This window comes from Lissotriton vulgaris, unplaced genomic scaffold (genome assembly GCF_964263255.1).
Source record: "Lissotriton vulgaris unplaced genomic scaffold, aLisVul1.2 SCAFFOLD_740, whole genome shotgun sequence".
NCBI classification, from domain to species: Eukaryota; Metazoa; Chordata; class Amphibia; order Caudata; family Salamandridae; genus Lissotriton; species Lissotriton vulgaris.
The window spans coordinates 513,283-529,701 of record NW_028242705.1 but is presented as its reverse complement, the minus strand read 5'-3'; the positions used below and the strand labels follow the sequence as shown (position 1 = coordinate 529,701).

The window sequence follows — 16,419 nt, the reverse complement described above, 5'->3', positions numbered from 1 at the left end:
GGGCACACCGTACAATAGTTGGAAAGTGTGACAGAACATGGAGATGCCCAGAACATGTGGGACTAGGGCACCCAGTACAACAGCTGGAAAGTGTGACGGAACACGGAGACGCCCAGAACATGTGGGACTGGGGCACCCAGTAAAGCAGCTGGAAATTGTAACAGAACATGGAGACACCCAGAAAATCAGAACATGTGGGACTGGGGCTGTGAGAAGTTGGCCTGATATATGATGCTCACTAGTTCTAGTGATCACCTTGTATCAGTCCAAACAACCCTTATGGTGATTAGTTGTAAGTCAACCTTATAGACAAGCTATCCTAGTAGCGTGGACAAAAGCAGTCTTTAGGCTAAACTCTGAATGGCATGTGAAGCCAGCTGTTTAACCACATATAACCCCTTGAATACCAAGTGAAAAGACGCCACACAGGTTGTTATGAAAATAAACAGATATTTATTAACTAACATACACCTCTGAACTCTTTATGAGGTCAGAGGGCTAAGCACATGACAATACTTGAAAGGAAATACGAGTTCGCACAGTATTTACAAGAACGCCTGAGGGGCGCAACAAACCATATACCAAATAAATGGAATGAGAAAGTCAATCAAAGGAATGGAGCTGTCCAGAGGCTGTAGGTTCGTTGGGACCACACTATACTAACTGGAGGTAAGTAATAGGAGGCCCACGGAACGCGTGTGCAGAGTGTGAACTCACACGCGAGATGCGTACAATCGTCTATGGACAGTACCGTTTAAAGAAAAGGTGAGTACGGACGTGGCTGACTAGATAGGACTAAAACGACTGTGGAACTGGACACTAGGAGAGTCCAGCTACCCTTGAGCACCGAAATGCTCGTGTTACCTCACCCACAGGCTGCGGGTGCATAGGTGCCAAGACGTGTCGGGTTCCGGCGTTGAAGTCTATGGAGCCTGGAGGAAAAGATGCTGCAGGTGGTCAGGACGAAGATGTCCGGTGTGATCCAAGGGTGGATCAGTGAAGAGAAGAACCTGAAAGCAGAGGGGACAATGTTCAAAGTCACTAGCCAGTGACTGGAGTGGAACCAGATGTCGTCGTCGCGATCAGGTGAAGGTGGACGCTTGTCTCTGCAGCCACGTGGACCAGGTGGTGTCTTCGACGACCAGGATGGAGGCACAAGCTGGCCCACGCAGGCTCTCGCTGTCGGCGGTGTCGTCTCCGGATTCGGGTTCAAAAGGCCTTGGCAAAGGCAACCCACGCGGTGAGTGGAAACGGCGTCTGGAGTGGACCAGGAGGGTCCGGGGTGCTTCTCTTTTGGAAGGGAGCAAGGGCCAGTCTGGAGCAACCAGACCAGCAGCAAAGTTGTCGGAGTTTGTCGTCTAGGAGGTCACAAGCCAGCCGGCAAGTGACCAGACAACGCGTCGAGCAACAACCAGGCAGAAGGGCCCCACGCAGATCTTGTGGATGCTGGAGGGCTGATCTTCGATGCAGGAGCTGCTCGGGGTCGGGGCTTCTCAGTCCCCAAAGCACTTGGACGAGGATGCCTCTGAAGTCGTGCTGGAGCGAAGTGCTGCTTCTTCCAAGATGGTCGGTCCCACGTGTCTCGTCGCACCCACGGGTCTCAGCTGTGCTGCAGATGTGGGTAGAGGTCGGAGAGGTCTGGGAATCCGGGTCTCGTCAGGCTCTGAAGTCTGGATCCTTGCAGGAAGACGACAAAGGGAAGCCGCTGTACGCTGATGGTGCCTGCTGGAGCAGGGTGGACACTCCTTGCCCACAAGGGAGATATCTTCAGTCTTCTGTGGAGCAGAACATCGAAGTCCAGAGTTTCTTCTTGGGAAGTTGTTCAGAATAATCTGATTTGGAATGGGACCAGCTCCTACCTTTATCCGGCTAAAGGGGGCTGCACTACGACTAGGTCCCTCCTCTGGGTGGGACAAGGAAGGGGGGTGGTTACACCCCCTTTCCTTTGTCCGGTCTTGCGCCAGGTCTGGGGCTGGAGTGCCCCAGGAACTGGTTCTGACCGGTGTATGCACAGGGCACCTTGTGTGCCCCAGGCATGTCTCATTCCTTTGAGCCCTGTCCTACCTAATACACAAAATCCTGTCTGGGGTGGTGCTAGCACCTCCCAAGGCAGGAAACCCTTTGTCTAAACCTCCCTCGCTGGAAGGACTCCCAGCAGCAGGAGATCAGACTTGTGTCTGTGGTGGCAGCATCCATTTTGTGATGCTGAGGCTCGAGTTAACTTTAACCAGGGTTCACAGTTACATACATGCCGTGTCCCTCTAGAAGGGTGGAATGCTAACCCCGTCGCGAGAATTGGCGAGGGTTTAGTATTCCAATTCGTATGACACCTTACTCTACATGTTTTGATAATGCTATGCCAAAGTTAGCATTTGACCGCGAGGTTCATAATGCACTTAAGAGTATATGGTATAGCGTTATCATGGAACAGCTATTAGGACTTGGTTCCGCAAGCTGCAAACGGGCTCAGCTCATGCCAGAGCACCATCTCACATAATTCCAAGCACTCTGCCTTCAGGATTGATAAGGCCTGCCATAGGAGTGACTGATAGGAATATATGTGTCCATTTTAGGGTTAGATATAGGAACACTATATCTAAAGCAAAGGGTGTTTACACCACCTTGCCCCAGCTGTCGTGCAGCCAGTTGTCAGATTTGGATGGCCAGCCAGGGGTGGCATAATACATGCTGCAGCCCCTGGTAGGCCCTGGGTGCACCTATGCCCTGGGTACCTAAGGTACACTGTACAGGGACTGATCAGGTGACTCAGTATCCAATTAGATATGTACCTAAGGTACATGGAATCCATTTTACAGAGGGAGCAGTGGGCCTGGGGTCCTGAATAGCAGGGTCCCAGGTCAACTAAGTCGAAAAACCAGCAAAACACCAGGCAAAAAGTTGGGGGCAACCATAGTCGGATATCTACCTTCCTACATAACCCCTCCCCCCCCCCCCAACGAAAGGAGATAAGGCTATCCTTGACCAGGTAAGCCTATATTGCCTGAGTGGCCATATGAGGTGGTATATGCACTGGCATGGTTACCCCCTATCTCATGGTCCACTAAGCAATCCCTCACCCAAAGGGTATCTGAGGGTCTCCACCATAGGGAATCTCTACCTGTGGTGTGTTTTGGCAAAGTAAAAGGCTGGTGTTGGGGTGGAGTACTGAAGTGAGACTCCACTAATGTTGGGCTCAACTTCCTCCAATCACTTTCCACCATATATGCCTTTCTCTCCAGGACTGAGTTGCTGTATGCTCTCAGGGTCAACCTCTGGCTACCTAAAGCTGGAGGCTGGGTCCCTCTGTTTGGCTTCCTGGAGGGACAGGTCAGGTTTGGGGCCCTCAGGTCCCAGGTTTGGCTGTGCCCAACAGTGTCCATCTGTGGGAGGTCCCTAGCTAATTTTAAGGGGGATCCCTCAGGAGTTTGTTTTATTTTCACTTGGCTAGGACTACTAGCTTCAGTGCCCTTAATCTGTTGATTGGGGAGTTCTTTTGGACAGGGGGCCCTTTGGGGTTCACCACTGGCCTTCCTGACCTCTACAGCCCTGGGCTGACTGAGATAGGGTAGAGAGGGGCAGGTTACCTGCTCCAGACTGGGTCCCACCTTGGAAGGGTCCACTGACATCAGGCTAGGCCTGACTACCTCTGGGACAGTTTTTTTCACAAGGGGTCAGATCAGTTCCCTTAGGAGGCTGATCCTTTCCTAAAGTCTGGTGGGAGGGAGATTTCTCTTCCTCCTCAATGCTCTCTGTCTGAGTGGAGTGATCCATAGTTTCAGGCTTCACAACACTATTATCTGTCTGAGTTTGAGCTGTGGCCATTACAACTCCACCAACCTTTTCAGGAAGGGACTCCATTTGGGTATGGGCTGTTACCATCACAGCCTTGCCAACCTGTTCAGGGAAAGAATCTGTCTGAGATTGGGCTGTGACTGGCACAGCCCTCCTGACCTGTTCAGGGAGGAAATCTTGGACTGGGGCTGTGGCTATCACTGCCCCACTAACCTTACCATGGAGGTTTACCATTTTAAAATGGGTTTCTTGCTCTACCTCAGCCCAGGCTGAGATCTCTAAATCATTCCCCAGTAGGCAATCTACAGGCAAGTTTGATGACACTGCCACTCTCTTGGGGCCAGTGACACCTCCCCAGCTGAGATTGACCACTGCTATGGAATGATCTCTCTGCACTCCATCAATGTTGGTCACCTGGTATGTGGCCCCAGGTAAAAGTTGTCTTGAGGGGACTAGGCTCTCAGTCACCATGGTGATGCTAGCCCCTGTATCTCTATAGGCCTCAACTTTTATACCATTGATGAGGGGCTCCTGTCTGTACTTGTCCAAAGTGTTGGGACAAGCTGTGAAGTTGGCAAACCCCATGCCAGTCTCACAGACAAGAGTATCTAAGTCAGGGGACCTGGTTAGGCCAGAGTCCCCAGGAACTCCCAAAGTAAATGCACCCAAATTCTTGGGGGCACTCCCACCACCTGGGGTATTACCACTAGTAGTAACAGGAGGTTTAGAAGTGTTACTTGGGGGTATACTCTCCTTATTGTTGTTGGCTCTTGGGCAACTGCTGTCAGTTTTCCAATGGCCTACCTGTTTGCAGGTATGGCAATAAAGTTTCTTCTGGGTATTGGACGGATTCTGACACCCACCCCCTTCTGAGGATTTTTGGGGCCCTGGGGTTTGATCTGAAGATTTATTCCCACCCTTCTCTTGAGGCTTGATTGATTCTTTCTTTTGGTCACCACCCTGGTTCTTAGGCCTAATCCTGGTTCTGACCCATTTGTCTGCCCTCTTACCCAATTCTTGTGGAGAGGTCAGATCAGAGTCTACCAGGTGCTGGTGTAATAACTGGTTCTGACAATTATTTAAGACTTGCTCTCTCATAATTAGATTTTACCATCCTGTGTAATCAGTAACCTTACTCCCCCGTAGCCAGCCTTCTAGAGCCTTAGTGGCACAATCAACAAAGTCAGTCCAATCCTGAGACTGAGTTTTCTGGGTGTCTCTAAACAGCAACCTGTACTACTCAGCTGTTAAGCCAAACCCATCAATCAGTGTATTTCAGGACTTGGTAATTGTTAGCATCCTCAGCTCTAGTAGTGAGGAGCTTATCTCTACCTTTACCTTCAAAGGAGAGACACTGTATAGCTGCCCACTGACTCTGGGGGATGCACTGGACAGTGCAGGCCCTCTCCAAAGCAGTCATCCATTTGTGGATGTCATCCCCTTGTTTAAAGGGGGGCACTATTTTACAGAGGTGTCTAGTATCAAAACTCCTGTCTTTATCTCTAGGGATAATGCTGCCACCAGTGGGGTCTGCCCCACTCAATTTCTGCTCTCTGGCAAAGGCAAGTCTTTCTTTGGGAAGGGCAAGTTCTTCCTCTCAATCTTCAGATTGACTTCCCTCATCTTAGCTTCATGCTCTCTTCTCTGAGGGGATGTCATCCCTCTCTGAGAAGATGCCTGAGAGACATGGGTATGAATAGATCTGTTAGAGCCTCTGGAGTGAGACCTAACTAGTCTATTCCCAATGTTAAGCCTGCCTGAGAGTGGTCCTGGGGGTCCCCCATGCCCATTCTCATGGATGCTTAAGTTGGTCCTGGTGAGCCTACTGACTACTACTGGACCTTTGTCTGCCTCGTCCCCTGATAATTCTTCCTCATCCTCCTCTTCACTTTCTGCTCCAAGGAGGTTAAGGTCAGGATCACCAAGGGTTCCCTCTAAGGGGGGCATGCTCCCATCTGGATTAGAGGGGCCTGTGTTAGAAGCCCTTCTGGCATCATATGTCTATAAGAGACCTATCAGAAAAGGAGTGGGAGGGTTAGAACCCTGTTTTAGTTTCCTGGAGGTACACAATTGTCTCATCTCCTGGAAGCTAAGGACTGCATATCTGGAAGTGACCTGTGGAGGGGCAACAACCACAAGGGGAGTCTCTGCAGACTCTCCATGGGAAGACATGCTTCTAGTGAGGTGTAAGTGGTGCACTTAGCTACACTATGGGTTTACCTACTGATCCCTTGCTAAGAGTTGTAGTCAGGGTGTGCTACTCCCTTTCTACTACAACAGCTGGTTCAGTAGAACTCAGAGTATTTCTAAGCTTTGTTATATGTACCTATGGTACCTTATGTGATCTTTCAAATGATATCTCAAGATTATATTTGGTAAAAACAGCAAGCTCAAATCCCAACCGCTGCACACCAATGTGAGAAGTTGGTCTGATATATGATGCTCACTAGTTCTAGTGATCACCTTGTATCAGTCCAAACAACCCTTATGGTGATTGGTTGTACGTCAACCTTATAGACCAGCTATCCTAGTAGCGTGGACAAAAGCAGTCTTTAGGCTAAACTCTGAATGGCATGTGAAGCCAGCTGTTTTACCACATATAACCCCTTGAATACCAAGTGAAAAGACACCACACAGGTTGTTATGAAAATAAACAGATATTTATTAACTAACATACACCTCTGAACTCTTTGAGGTCAGAGGGCTAAGCACATGACAATACTTGAAAGGAAATGCGAGTTCGCACAGTATTTACAAGAACGCCTGAGGGGTGCAACAAACCATATACTAAATAAATGGAATGCGAAAGTCAATCAAAGGAATGGAGCTGTCCAGAGGCTGTAGGATCGTTGGGACCACACTATACTAACTGGAGGTAAGTAATAGGAGGCCCACGGAACGCGTGTGCAGAGTGTGAACTCACACGCGAGATGCGTACAATCGTCTATGGACAGTACCGTTTAAAGAAAAGGTGAGTACGGACGTCCCTGACTAGATAGGACTAAAACGACTGTGGAACTGGACACTAGGAGAGTCAAGCTACCCTTGAGCACCGAAATGCTTGTGTTACCTCACCCACAGGCTGCGGGTGCATAGGTGCCAAGTCATGTCGGGTTCCCGCGTTGAAGTCAATGGAGCCTGGAGGAAAAGATGCTGCAGGCGGTCAGGAGGAAGATGTCCGGTGTGATCCAAGGGTGGATCAGTGAAGAGAAGAACCTGAAAGCAGAGGGGACAATGTTCAAAGTCACTAGCCAGTGACTGGAGTGGAACCAGATGTCGTCACGATCTGGTGAAGGTGGACGCTTGTCTCTGCAGCCACGTGGACCAGGTGGTGTCTTCAACGACCAGTATGGAGGCACGAGCTGTCCCACGCAGGCTCTCGCTGTCGGCGGTGTCGTCTCTGGATTCGGGTTCAACAGGCCTTGGCAAAGGCAACCCACGCGGTGAGTGGAAACGGCGTCTGGAGTGGACCAGGAGGGTCCGGGGTGCTCCTCTTTTGGAAGGGAGCAAGGGCCAGTCTGGAGCAACCAGACCAGCAGCAAAGTTGTCGGAGTTCGTCGTCTAGGAGGTCACCAGCCAGCCGGCAGGTGACCAGACAACGCGTCGAGCAGCAACCAGGCAGAAGGGCCCCATGCAGATCTCGTGGAGGGCTGATCTTCGATGCAGGAGCTGCTCGGGGTCGTGGCTTCTCAATCAATCAATCATCGCATTTATATAGCGCGCTACTCACCCAGAGGGTCTCAAGGCGCTGGGGGAGGGGGGTCCGCTACCGCTCGAACAGCCAGGTCTTGAGTTGCTTCCTGAAGGTGAGGTGGTCCTGGGTCAGGCGGAGGTGGGTGGGGAGGGAGTTCCATGTCTTGGCGGCAAGGTAGGAGAAGGACCGTCCCCCTGTGGTGGCTCTTCGGATGCGGGGGACGGCGGCGAGGGCGTGGCTGGTCGATCGAAGCTGGCGTTTTGGAGCGTAGAAGTTGAGGCGGCTGTTGAGGTATCCTGGGCCTTGGTTGTGTAGGGCTTTGTGTGCGTGGGTGAGGAGACGGAAGGTGATTCTCTTGTTGACCGGGAGCCAGTGCAGGTCTCTCAGGTGTCCGGAGATGTGGCTGCGACGGGGGATGTCCAGGATGAGTCGTGCTGAGGCGTTCTGGATCCGCTGGAGTCTCTTCTGGAGTTTGGTGGTGGTTCCAGCGTAGAGGGAGTTGCCGTAGTCCAGACAGCTGGTGACGAGGTCCTGGGTGACCGTCTTCCTGGTCTCGGTAAGGATCCACCGGAAGATCTTACGTAGCATGCGCAGGATGTTGAAGCACGACGAGGAGACGGCGTTGACTTGTCTGGTCATGGAGAGGGAGGAGTCCAGGATGAAGCCCAGGTTGCGTGCGTGGTCTGTTGGTTTGGGTGCGCTGGCTAGGGCGGGGGGCCACCAGGAGTCGTCCCAAGCGGCGGGTGAGGATCCCAGGATGAGGACTTCCGTCTTGTCCGAGTTCAGTTTCAGGCGGCTGTTCTTCATCCATTCGGCTACCTCTTTCATCCCTTCGTGAAGGTTGGCTCTGGCGGTGGCGGTGGCGGTGGCGGGGTCGTTGGTGAGGGAGAGGATTAGCTGGGTGTCGGCGTAGGGGATGATGTTGAGGTTGTGCTGGCGTGCGATGTCTGCGAGGGGGCTCATGTAGACGTTGAAGAGGGTTGGACTGAGCGAGGAGCCTTGAGGGACGCCGCAGATGACTTCGGTGGCTTCAGATCTGAACGGGGGGAGACGGACTCCGACGTTGCTGGGGCGTTGTACTAGGGTACGGTGGCAGACAGTGTCGGAGGCCGCGGAGAGGTCGAGGAGGATGAGGGCCGCTGTTTCTCCGTTGTCGAGCAGCGCTCGGATGTCATCGGTGGCTGCGATCAGGGCGGTCTCGGTGCTGTGGTTGGCCCGGAAGCCAGACTGCGAGGGGTCGAGGGATCCGTTCGTCTCGAGGAAGGCGGCCAGCTGCTTGTTGACGGTCTTCTCGATGACTTTTGCAGGAAACGGGAGCAGCGAGATGGGGCGATAGTTCTTGAGGTCGGTCGGGTCGGCCGATGGCTTCTTGAGTAGGGCGCTGAGTTCGGCGTGCTTCCAGCTCTCCGGGAAGGTGGCGGTGTCGAAGGAGGTGTTGATGATGTCCCGCAGGTGGGGTGCGATGACAGCGTCGGCCTTGTTGAAGACGTGGTGAGGGCAGGGGTCGGTCGGAGATCCGGAGTGGATGGAGTTCATCGCGCGGACGGTGTCTTCGGTGTTGATCGGAGTCCAGGCGTGGAGGATGGTGGTGGGGGGCGGTGGTTCGGTCGTTCGGTCGTGGCGTTCGTCGGTTGAGTGCTGAAGCTGTTGTGTATGTCCGCGATCTTGTTGTGGAAGTAGGAGGCGAGGGAGTTGCAGAGGTCTTGCGAAGGGGTGATGTTGTTGTTTCCGGCGTTGGGGTTGGAGAGCTCTTTGACGATGTTGAAGAGTTCCTTGCTGTTGTGTGCGTTGTTGTCCAGTCGTTCCTTGAATGCAGTTTTCTTGGTGGCGTGGATGAGTTGGTGGTGTTTTCGGGTGGCGAGCTTGAGGGCAGTCATGTTGTCCGGTGTTGGGTCTCTGCGCCAGGTTCTCTCGAGGGCTCGACAGTTCTTCTTGGAGCTCTTGAGTTCGTCGGTGAACCATGGGGCTTTCTTGCTGCCGCATCTGCTAGGCGGGGTCCTCAGGGGGGCGAGCTCGTCTGCGCAGTCGCTGATCCACCTCGTGAGGTTGGTGGCCGCCTGGCTAGGGTTCGTTGTGCTGGTGGGAGGGTTCATGTTCAGGGAGGTCGTGAGCTGGTCGGCTGTGATCTTGTTCCAGCTCCTGCGTGCAACCTGTTGCTGGTTGTGGTGGATCGTGGTCCTTCCGAAGCTGAAGTGGACGCAGCTGTGGTCCGTCCAGTGGAGTCCGGTGGCGTGGCTGAAGGCGATGTCCTTGCTGGATGAGAAGACGGGGTCGAGTGTGTGTCCGGCGTAGTGGGTGGGGGTGGTCACCAGCTGCTTGAGTCCCAGGTTGGCGAGGTTGTCCAGCAGGGTGGTGGTGTTGCAGTCGTTGTTGTTCTCCAGGTGGAAGTTGAGGTCCCCTAGGAGGATGTAGTCAGCGGAGCAGAGGGCGTGCGGGCTGATGAAGTCGGCGATGTCTTCGCTGAATTGTGTGCGTTGTCCCGGGGGTCTGTAGATGAGGGTGCCTCTGAGGGTGGTCTTGGGGTTGATGTGGACCTGAAAGTGCAGGTGCTCGGCAGTTGCGAGGGTGTCGTCGGTGTTGGTCGTGATGCGGATGGTGTTCCTGTGGACGATGGCGATGCCTCCTCCGGTGTGGTTGATGCGGTCCTTTCGGATGATCTTGCATCCGTCTGGGATGGCGATGGCGATGTCGGGCGCTGAAGAGGCGTTCATCCAGGTTTCCGTGAGGAAGGCGACGTCTGGTGACGTAGTATCGAGCAGGTTCCAGAGCTCGACGGCGTGTCTGTGGATGGAGCGGGTGTTGAGCAGGATGCACTTTAGGTGGCTGCTGCTGTTCCTCGTCGAGGTCTTGGGCAGTGCTGGAGTGGTGCAGGTCCGTTTGCAGGTGAACTTGCAGGCGTTGCAGCAGAAGGGTCCGTGGGTGCGTCTCGGGGTGGCACTGTAGCACCCCGGGATTCTTCCGGCGTTGAGTGCGGAGAGTTCGGTGGCGTCGTAGGTCCGGCGGGTGGGCTGGGGTCTGCGGGGGCCAGGGGTCCTGGCACTGGGCGCGGACGGGCTTACCTTTGGCGCACCTTCGGCGCTCAGTCGGCGCTCCCGCTGCGCGCGTCCGCTGCACGGTCGCTGAGGGGGCGTCATAAGTAGGAGCCGGGAGGGAGGGTCAGCCGGGAGGCGGGAGGCGGGAGGACCAATGGGAGAGGAGGGGAGGCGGAGCTACGGGTCAGCGGCGGCGGGAAGCACGGAGGTGACCGGGGCAGCGGGGCCTGTGAGGAGCGGGGGCAGAGGCGGCAGGCTGCGGGCAGAAGGCGAGCCCGAGGAAGATGCGGAGGGCAGCAGCGTAGAGGAGGTGAGCGGAGGTCTCAGCAATCAGGGAGCGGCCAGGCAGCAGCTGAGTCAGCAGGCAGGCAGGCGAGCGGCAGAGCAGCGTGGAGGGAGCGACCGCCTGCGAGGGCTCAGTCCCCAAAGCACTTGGACAAGGATGCCTCTGAAGTCGTGCTGGAGCGAAGTGCTGCTTCTTCCAAGATGGCCGGTCCCACGTGTCTCATCGCACCCACGGGTCTCAGCTGTGCTGCAGATGTGGGTAGAGGTCAGAGAGGTCTGGGAATCCGTGTCTCGTCGGGCTCTGAAGTCTGGATCCTTGCAGGAAGACGACAAAGGGAAGCCGCTGTACGCTGATGGTGCCTGCTGGAGCAGGGTGGACACTCCTTGCCCACAAGGGAGATATCTTCAGTCTTCTGTGGAGCAGAACGTCGAAGTCCAGAGTTTCTTCTTGGGAAGTTGTTCAGGATAATCTGATTTGGAATGGGACCAGCTCCTACCTTTAGCCGGCTAAAGGGGGTTGCACTACGACTAGGTCCCTCCTCTGGGTGGGACCAGGAAGGGGGGTGGTTACACCCCCTTTCCTTTGTCCGGTCTTGCGCCAGCTCTGGGGTAGGAGTGCCGCAGGAACTGGTTCTGACCGGTGTATGCCCAGGGCACCTTGTGTGCCCCAGGCATGTCTCATTCCTTTGATCCCTGTCCTACCTAATACACAAAATTCTGTCTGGGGTGGTGCTAGCACCTCCCAAGGCAGGAAACCCTTTGTCTAAACCTCCCTCGCTGGAAGGACTCCCAGCAGCAGGTGGTCAGACTTGTGTCTGTGGTGGCAGCATCCATTTTGTGATGCTGAGGCTCGAGTTAACTTTAACCGGGGTTCACAGTTACATACATGTCGTGTCCCTCTAGAAGGGTGGAAGGCTAACCCCGTCGCCAGAATTGGCGAGGGGTTAGTATTCCAATTCGTATGACACCTTACTCGACATGTTTTGATAATGCTATGCCAAAGTTAGCATTTGACCGCGAGGTTCATAATGCACTTAAGAGTATATGGTATAGCGTTATCATGGAACAGCTATTAGGACTTGGTTCCGCAAGCTGCAAACGGGCTCAGCTCATGCCAGAGCACCATCTCACATAATTCCAAGCACTCAGCCTTCAGGATTGATAAGGCCTGCCATAGGAGTGACTGATATGAATATATGTGTCCATTTTAGGGTTAGATATAGGAACACTATATCTAAAGCAAAGGGTGTTTACACCACCTTGCCCCAGCTGTCGTGCAGCCAGTTGTCAGATTTGGATGGCCAGCCAGGGGTGGCATAATACATGCTGCAGCCCTGGTAGGCCCTGGGTGCACCTATGCCCTGGGTACCTAAGGTACACTGTACAGGGACTGATAAGGTGACTCAGTATCCAATTAGATATGTACCTAAGGTACATGGAATCCATTTTACAGAGGGAGCAGTGGGCCTGGGGTCCTGACTAGCAGGGTCCCAGGTCAACTAAGTCGAAAAACCAGCAAAACACCAGGCAAAAAGTTGAGGGCAACCATAGTCAGATATCCACCTTCCTACAGGGGCACCCAGTGCAACAGCTGGAAATTGTGACAGAACACGGAGATACCCAGAAAATCAGAACATGTGGGACTGGAGCACCCAGTACAACAGCTGGAAAGTGTGACAGACATGGAGACAACCAGAAAATCAGAATATGTGGGACTGGAGCACCCAGTACAACAGCTGGAAAGTGTGACAGAAGATGGAGATGCGCAGAACATGTGGGACGGGGGCACCCAGTACAACAGCTGGAAAGTGTGACAGAACCCCGAGATACACAGAAAATCAGAATATTTGGGACTGGGGCACCCAGTACAACAGCTGGAAAGTGTGACAGAACATGGAGATGCCCAGAACATGTGGGACTGGGGCACACCGTACAATAGCTGTTAAGTGTGACAGAACACAGGGACGTCCAGAACTTGTGGGACTGGGGCACCCAGTAAAACAGCTGGAAAGTGTGACAGAACACAGGGACGTCCAGAACATGTGGGACTGGAGCACCCAGTACAACAGCTGGAAAGTGTGACAGAACACGGAGACGCCCAGAACATGTGGGTACCAGAACAACAGAAGCAGCGAAATCCAGACCAATAGCAAGAAAGCATGGTCATCCAGAACAAAATATTGTGTGTAACTCACAGTAATGGACTTAAAGCATAGACACTACCAGAATATAGAGAGCACATCAGATTATGTTGCGGCTACAAGGATGGGGTTCAGTAACCTGAGAGAGAAGTTATATCATATATAACATTAGACCCTCCCTACCCACCTACGGCAGACCCAAGACCTATTCGCCTTCAGAAGACTCTTCAAGACCTGGCTCTTCGAGCAGTAGCAGCACCTCCCCTCCCCATAGCGCCTTGAGACCCTCACGGGTAAGTAGCGCGCTTTACAAGTACTCTGATTGATTGATTGATTGATTGATCAACCAGTCTCGCTTGTGGACCCACTATCCATAGTTCCCTGGAATCATACTTGTGGCACAGCTTAGTGCACGTAGGCTCATTGACTGTTGGTAGCATGGGTGTAGCGCAGGCCTGAGGCCATAGAGAAGAGTTTCACAACCAGCAGAACTGGAACATGCAGAGAAGGACCTCAATTGGATCATTTATTGCTCCATCGAGAACCTCCCAAACCTACTAGCTTCTCGTTCACATACAAGAGCTCTCTGGCTGTATCCGCGCCGAGGGCCTGCTAATGCCCAGGTCATTTGGTAATACCATGCCCATTAACACACTTGAGAACACCAGTTTATGTTCTACTAGCAATAAAACCCACGGAGCAGGTAAGAAACCCCGAGGTGAAGTCCTTGCGTTTCCATTCTGCTCCATTCGTTTTTATTGTCGAATTACAGAGATGGCTGCTGGGCAGTGGCCGCTGGAGGAGTACCACCCACGGTTGTGGGAGCTGTGCCAGGTAATGCTGTTAGTGCAGCATTCATTGATTAGGTGCTGCTAGGGTAGCTGTGTTGGGCAGTGTGCCTGCTGCAGAGAGCGCAGTAGTTGTAGGGCAAAGGGTCGGAATCCCAATTTGGAGGGGGAGGCCTCAGCATTTCATGTTTCTGCTCTTGATCAAACGAGTACTGTTGAGGTGAGTGGTAAAAACATCAACACACACAAAGTAATTGTAAGCGGACGCCTAAGCTAGACAACCAGATGCAAACTTGAGGGGGGTGGGTGATACAAGTAGAATGGGGTTTTCCTCCCTCCAACTAGAACAAGAAGTTCTCCTGGCTGATGAAGCTAGGTGGCGGAAGGAGTTTCACAAGAGTTGCAGGCGAGGGCAGTAGAAAAAGAACAGCGGAAAGCCTTCACGGTGGCCCTGCGATAAACTGTACCACACGTTATTCATTTGATGATTTCAGTTGCCCCTAGGAAATGTGGAAACGTTTGATGCCCTCGAAGGTTTAATCAAATAGTGATCTCGTTGAATTCTTAGTCCCTCCTACTCCACGTCGGCATTGTAACAAAGGTTTACTCTGGAATTTGAAGCATTGGGTCGCATTTCATCAAACTTCATCTTGGTTTCTGTCCTTTGCTTTTAACTTAACTTTCTATTTCACTTTTAAATAACAAGGTTAGACATTTTTGGCAGTTTTCTATAATGACACTGTATGACCAGAAATGAAATAACGCTTTGAATTAATAGTTAGGCCAGAAAACTCCAGCACCTAATTTCACGTTTTCCTTCCTATTGCCACTGAGACCAGTCTGTCTTGCTACGTCTTACATCTACAGCCGGACCTGCTGCTAGTGTTGCTCTCGCTTGCAGGTAGCATTCAGCATGTGTTTATCGATTAAAAATGTGCTGTGTTGTGCTTAATGTGAGCTTGTGGTCACCGGTGTGGGCCACTGACATAAATTTTTGGGGACCAGCACTTATTATTTCCCAAGAGCAAGAGATGGAGAAAAGACACAAAGGAGAAAGAAGGAGTAGGTGAAAAACAGAATATCAGTCGCCAAGAGGATAAACCAGAACCTGCAAGAGCAGTGGTAGAGGGTGTCTGATAGTGGATTAAAGAGGAATGAGGTGGGTTCCAGACTATGAAGCATGGCTATTCTGTGCACTGAGATTTAATAGATCCGGCTGTGGATATCTGGGCAGCACTTAGGGCACCAATACTTAAAATTTTAGACAATAAGCATTGTTTCTCCCATGAGCTTGAGTGATTGGTCAACTGTTAAATGCTTAGACCCTTCCGTCATCGCATCCAGTTCGATGACACTGAAAGCAGCACTATCCAAGCCTTGCCATCCTCTCAGCACATTGAAGCTCACTATGTTTTGTTCTTTTCAGATCTGGCGTGGTAAGAAGATCCAACACCAGCCCCATGGGTTTTGCGAAGTCTGGCTCTTGTTCTCCATCCCCATCGGACAATATCGTGACTCGTAGGTTATCTACAGGATCATCGAGGCCTTACTCCCCGTCACCACTGGGTAATGCAGCCATTCCCTCAGGAGCTTTAAGCTTTATAGCCTGTCACATCTTCAGATCATAAAGCCTGACATCAAGTAGCCACCGCAGTGGTGGAGAAAATATAGATTGTGGTAGCTAGCAGCCCCATGGCACTTTGGCCTTTTAGTTGAATCTTTTTTATATTGGTGGTTTTTATTAACCCTGGGCAGTGAACTCCGCTCGCTGAGTTTGAAGAGTTTTCCGCACTCTGCATTTCACAAAGCTCACAGAGGTTTGTTTCCTCGCTCGCGCTCTTCAACATTAAGTTGGCGAGCGCGAGCGAGCAAAATCCACTCCTAGCGAGATATTTCCTTGTTCGCGATCGTCAAGTTGGCAAACACGAGCTTGGAAAATCAACATCCCGGCGAGATTTCTCTACGCGGGCAGCCGGATTTCTCATTGTGAGTGGGCATGTATGCTTTTGACCGCTTGTGTTGAGAAACCATCTGTTCGCAGAGAGAAAGCTGCCCCTCGAGTAAAAATATCTACTCGAGTGGCAGAAAGGAAGCGGTGCAACCTGACCCTGTGCATGGTGCCGTTTGCGAAGATTGCACAGTGCGGACAAACACCCGGCACTGAAAATCACTGCGAACAGCATTTTATCTACCGCACTCCGCCGCTCGCAGAGCTCTGTGTAACACAGCGGAGTTTTCTTTGCACTTCGCGAACTACGCCCAGGCTTACTTTTTATGCATGTTGTAGAAATTAGATCACTTCTACGTCTTGTCTTGTACACTTACCTCGCTGTTTCATACCTCCTATGTTGATTTTGGGTAATGTTTACTGTGGTCTTTTTCATTTGTTTATTATCAGTTGCTTCGGTAGTAAATGGTTTTGATTGTCAGCCTTATAATTTATTATATCTTGCCATCCTACATGCTGTTTACTTGGAGATTTAGCCCAGATACTAGCCTCGCGCAGAAGCTGTGAGTTTGCAATCTCTTACTAAGAACACCTGCTTTCTGAAGCGGAGTCCATTGGTCCTGTTACTACCTAAAAGCGCAGAAGCACAGATTTTAGCCCATCACAAGACACTGATGAAATAAGCAAACTATTGCATTATTAGTTCATCCCTCAGTGTTTCCACAGAAGTTACTGCCCA

General features: G+C 52.1%; 1 protein-coding gene across 1 annotated transcript in view; it reads left to right on the top strand.

Annotated features, from left to right (window-relative positions):
* ULK2 (unc-51 like autophagy activating kinase 2) overlaps positions 1–16,419 on the top strand; it is a 480,539-nt gene that overhangs the window by 289,479 nt on the left and 174,641 nt on the right. The window contains exon 13 of the mRNA XM_086948387.1: positions 15,159–15,298. Coding sequence (XP_086804513.1) covers positions 15,159–15,298 — 140 coding nt within the window. The remainder of the gene's footprint in view (positions 1–15,158; positions 15,299–16,419) is intronic.